The sequence below is a fragment of the Gymnoscopelus braueri genome (genome assembly GCF_963280865.1).
Source record: "Gymnoscopelus braueri genome assembly, chromosome: 11".
Classification (NCBI taxonomy): domain Eukaryota; kingdom Metazoa; phylum Chordata; class Actinopteri; order Myctophiformes; family Myctophidae; genus Gymnoscopelus; species Gymnoscopelus braueri.
Genome location: NC_137613.1, coordinates 31,710,408 through 31,715,551, shown reverse-complemented (window position 1 = coordinate 31,715,551; position 5,144 = coordinate 31,710,408). Strand labels below are relative to the sequence as shown.

General features: G+C 44.4%; 1 protein-coding gene across 2 annotated transcripts; it reads left to right on the top strand.

The window, feature by feature from the left end:
• Nucleotides 1-355: 355 nt before the first annotated feature.
• Nucleotides 356-5,144, top strand: LOC308095266 (1-acylglycerol-3-phosphate O-acyltransferase ABHD5-like). 2 transcript variants are annotated; one of them, XM_080442251.1, is made up of 8 exons: nucleotides 356-442; nucleotides 687-854; nucleotides 1,836-1,918; nucleotides 2,057-2,468; nucleotides 3,544-3,695; nucleotides 3,897-4,008; nucleotides 4,234-4,414; nucleotides 4,711-5,144. In XM_080442251.1, the coding sequence occupies exons 2-8, from the start codon at nucleotides 811-813 to the stop codon at nucleotides 4,948-4,950; spliced, it is 1,224 nt and encodes a 407-aa protein (XP_080298377.1). In that variant the 5' UTR covers nucleotides 356-442; nucleotides 687-810; the 3' UTR covers nucleotides 4,951-5,144. The 2 variants fall into 2 exon arrangements, with proteins under 2 accessions (XP_080298377.1, XP_080298376.1); XM_080442250.1 differs by lacking the exon at nucleotides 356-442 and having other exon boundaries at nucleotides 660-854.

Below are 5,144 nucleotides of genomic sequence, written 5' to 3'. Positions count from 1 at the left end.
TCATCGATTGGCCCGACAGCGGGGAGGTGGGGAGAATTTTTTATCTTAACACGTGGGTTCGCGTTCAGGCTACAGATAGTGGGTTGTGGGTGGGCTTAAAGTTCCACAGTTCCTCTAGCAATCGGACTCTTGCAGGATACAAATGTGATCAATGCGTTTTGACTGTCTATGTAATAGCAGCTACTCTGTGTACATAGTTACCACTGCTAAATTCTTGGAGATCAGGCTGGTACATACATACCTGTGTCCGTGTGTGTTTGTTCTTACGTCAGGACTGGCTTCAGATCTGAACCCATTTGAGGTAGCGTTAGGAACCTGTTGCGACCGCATATACCCTTGCTGACGTCGACCCCACAGGCGTGCGCTCCAACCGCTACACTAAGACGCTACTCACGCTAGGACACTGGGACGGCCCGCTATCTCTACCTGCCTAAGACCTGAGGTTTTTTGAAAGTTTTGAAATTTTGAAACATTTTGGGGAAAAAAATCTAAAACATTTTCTTTCAAGATTTTTTTTTCAAGATTTTTTTCAAAAATAGCAGATCTACAAGCTCATAGCGCGGCACTGGTGCCGCGCTATGAGCTTGTATATCTGCTATTTTTGAATAGCCAAAGACATCTAAAGTGACACAGATGCGTTCCAGGTACGAAGTGAAATGTCCTTTTGTTTCTCTGTCGCGTCCTAGGGGAGGTGGAGGTCCCTCTGCAGTGTTCAATCTCTCACCACTCCGACTAGACTTCACAATCCTCCCACACCATTTGTTGCAGCTACACTGTAGCCTGTCCCAAATGGACGAGTGATCGTCAGTCATGCGGAGGATGGCGGATGAAGTACAGCCCATCAATGAGCAGGGGTGAGTTGAAATATTACAGATATAACAGCACACAGTGGTATATCTGTCTCAGCTAAAGTAAAAGTATCAATACTGCAATGTAGAAATACTCTGTTACAAGTAAAAGGATTGGTATCAAAATGTACTTAAAGTACCAAAAGTAGAAAGTACTCATTATGCAGAATGGCCCATTTCACAAGTTTTCAATTGTATAAAAATATTTTGAAAATAGCAGATATACAACCTCACAATGCCTTGCATGGGCTATTTTCAAATGGCCGAATATAATATATAATAATATGTATATAAGACTGAAGTGGTTACTGTATTTTTGTAATAATAATCCAAATCTACAAACTAACTAGTAACTAAAGTTTTCAATTACTTGTAGTTTAGTCAAAGTACAATATTTGCCTCTGAGATGTAGTGGAGTAGAAGTAAAAGTACAGTACTTGACTAAATGTACTTAGTTACTTTCCACCACTGTGGAATATTACAAATATGACAACTAACAATGTTGTCATGAAAATCTTAATGGACACGGATTGGTAGCTAGTTAGTGTAATCCTAAAACTTGGCTGGAAGTGCAGGGACATCAAACCTATTGGATCTGTAAACTTAAACTTAATTGCACTGTGAGCTTGTAGATCGGCTATTTTCAGCGTGCTACCGTCGTACGTCTGGATATAATGTTTTAAAGGAAGTTAACTTGTGAATGTAACGCCCAGCATCCAACAGCTCATATTATATCTACTGTCTAGCAGCCATTATTTTCTATTTATTAATCATTTGGCTGTAGAAATGGGGAAACGAAAATCTATAGGCCTATCTCTACTGAGGCATGTTTTCCTTATAGATTAAGCCAAACCTCACTGATAACATGGCTGGTATATTATATAGGGTTCAAAGTGCATTACCTGTCACTGTATGTATGACTTGTTTGAACATGTCTCCCTGACTGAGGGTGCTGCGTGTGCAACATGCGTGCATGTGTCTTGACAGCTCCTGGATATCAAGCTGGCTTCCATCGTGGTGTCCCACGTCTCTCTCTCAGCTGAAAGATGCGGAGGAAAAGATGCTCAAGTGTGAGTTTTGTGCGTGTGCGCAATACGCATTGCACACTCACATGTGTGTACACACACTCACCTCTATGTTCCATTTAGCTTGTGTGTCCCATACATTTCCCTCCCAGGAGCCCACACAACGTTTCTCTTCCTCTGCAGGTGTGAAGTGCTCATGCTCTAGGCAGCACGTGCGAATATCCAACAGCAACTATCTGTGGACCCTAGCTTTCTCCGCTCAGCCATCATCCCCCTCCTCTGCCGAGCCACAGTCCCAGCCGGCGCAGCGCAGGACTCCTCTGGTTCTCCTGCATGGCGTTGGAGGCGGAGTGGCTCTCTGGACCCAGAACCTGGACCGTCTCTCCGCCTGCGGGCCGGTCTACGCCCTTGACCTGCTGGGCTTTGGCCGGAGCAGCCGCCCCCAGTTCAGCACAGACCCAGAGGCGGCCGAGGATCAGTTCGTGGCGGCACTGGAGGACTGGAGGTCCAGGGTGGGGCTGACGGACATGGTGCTGCTTGGGCACAACCTGGGAGGCTACATCGCCACTTCTTACACCATAAAGTATCCACACAGGTGTGTGTGTGTGTGTGTGTGTGTGTGTGTGTGTGTGTGTGTGTGTGTGTGTGTGTGTGTGTGTGCGTGTGCGTGTGCGCGTGCGCGTGTGTGTGTGTGTGTGTGTTTGAGTACACCATGTTATACTAGCTTTGTGGGAAACAAAAGTCCCTGGTCCTGGTCCTCATGAGGAAAAGGGTAATTTCTATGGTTACAAAAATATGAAAAGATTCAGGTTGGGGGTAAGATTAGGTGTTTAGGGTGAGGGGTTAGGGTCGTTTTTAGGGATATGAATTTTGAGGTCAAGGTTGTGGTTGTGGTTAGATTAAGGTTAGGCTGGGCCAGTAGGTTAAGTTAAAAAAAGAAATGTTTTTGATGTCCCACAAAAATAGTGAGACAAAGTGTGAATTTAATGAAAGAAAGAACTCCCGCGCACTGTCATCAAATGCATTCAAAAATATTTAATCGGAATAACAACGTTTTGGTCTGTTAAGGTGGTTCTCCACCAAACAGACTACTTCAGACTACTAACCTTCATCAGGTTATTTTAAGATACTTAAGATACTTACTTATTTTTATAGTAAGTGTGAATTAGAATTTTACAGTAAAAGTGGAACAAAAGCAGACATTGTGTGGCCAGTATATGTCGTCTCCATATTTGGGTAAAGTGTCAACTTGATCCGACATTCTTTGACTTCTACTATAAAATGTAAGTAAAAAATATATTGTGATATATTGTGATATATATTGTGATATTGTGAATATTTTTTACATTTATGTGAAAAATATTCTGGGACTTTCTTCCTTGGCCTACTGACAGCATGCACAGGAATTTTGGCGCTGATCGGTCCAGCAGGTTGATTAGCCACGGACATACACAGATAAACAAATAGATGCTCTTCTAGATGGCTCGACATTTTTACAGACACCCACGCTGTAAAAATGTCTTCATTGCTTTAACATTTTGTGTGTGTGTGTGTGTGTGTGTGTGTGTGTGTGTGTGTGTGTGTGTGTGTGTGTGTGTGTGTGTGTGTGTGTGTGTGTGTGTGTGTGTGTGTGCGTGCGTGCGCGTGTGTATGCACGCGTGAGCTTGCAGGGTGAAACACCTGTTCCTGGTGGAGCCGTGGGGTTTTCCAGCGCGTCCGGAGAACCCCAACCATAGCACCATGCCAATGTGGATCAGAGCCATGGGGGCAGCGATGACTCCCTTTAATCCTATGGCTGGACTCAGACTGGCTGGGCCCCTTGGTTAGAACACACACACACACACACACACACACACACACACACACACACACACACACACACACACACACACACACACACACACACACACACACACACACACACACACACACACACAGTAATGTTTCAGTTGCTTCCTAGATACAAGATAACCTGTTGGGTTTGTTTACTTGTTGATTCATGCAATCTCTCCTCTCCTCACAGGCCCGATGCTGGTACAGACCATCAGGTCTGACTTCAAGCAGAAGTACTCCTCTGTATTTGACGACAACACCGCGTCCGACTACATCTACCATTTGAATGCACAGACACCAAGGTGACCAATACTGACACGTGACGTTATACTTTATCTCCCTTGACTGCAACTTAATCGATCCCTCAGACATTATCATTTGAGCTCAATCTTTGTTTACTGTACATCACATGTTTCACCATTAACATGCAATAAGATGGCAGTAATGGACAGACGGCACAATTCACTGAGAAGAAAGGTGGATGAAAATGTGTTTAGGTTTATTATATTGTCACATTTCTTTAACAGCGGAGAAACAGCATTTAAGAACATGACCATCCCGTATGGCTGGGCTAAGAGGCCTATGTTGGAGAGGATTGGACAGGTCAGCGCAGACATCCCCATCTCCTTCATCTACGGATCCCGCTCCAGCATTGACAGCCACTCGGGATACTCCATCAAGAAAACCCGTCCGGACGTGGAAATCAAGGTCAGTTCTTCCTTTTCTTTTCAGCAAAGGATTTATTGTTCGCGTTTACTGAAGGAGAAGCAGTGTTTATCGTGGTGTCAGCAGGCATAGGACAGCAATGATGTAAACTTTAACACCAATATCTCCAACAGATGACCCTGTCTGTCTGTCTGTCTGTCTGTCTGTCTGTCTGTCTGTCTGTCTGTCTGTCTGTCTGTCTGTCTGTCTGTCTGTCTGTCTGTCTGTCTGTCTGTCTGTCTGTCTGTCTGTCTGTCTCACTATCATTATGTCTCATTCTGTGTCTGTCTGTGTCTCAGGTGATCAGAGGAGCAGGTCATTATGTGTTTGCCGACCAGCCAGACGACTTCAACCAGACTGTCCTTCACATTCTGGCCAGGATGGAGAGCAAAAGAGGAGAAAAAGAAGAGAGATTGGACAGAGAGGAGTTTAACGGGACAGAGGAAGCATTTGCAAAGGAGGGATTTACAGGTAGTCAGGACGAGTTCGCTCAGTCTGGAGACGGAGAGGAGGGTACAGAGATTATTACCCACAGATGAACTGCTTCATGTCACCATACCATGATAAGACACACATAAATGAGGACATGTTTCTTGTTTTTTGGGTCTGACATTTTGTAAGGCTCAGGTCAAGGGTTAGATGTTGTCACAGGGTTTTACAGCAGTTCCGTGAGCCTGCAAATGGGATAAGACTTGTGTAAATAAGATTTGTTAATAAATGTGAAATTCACTCA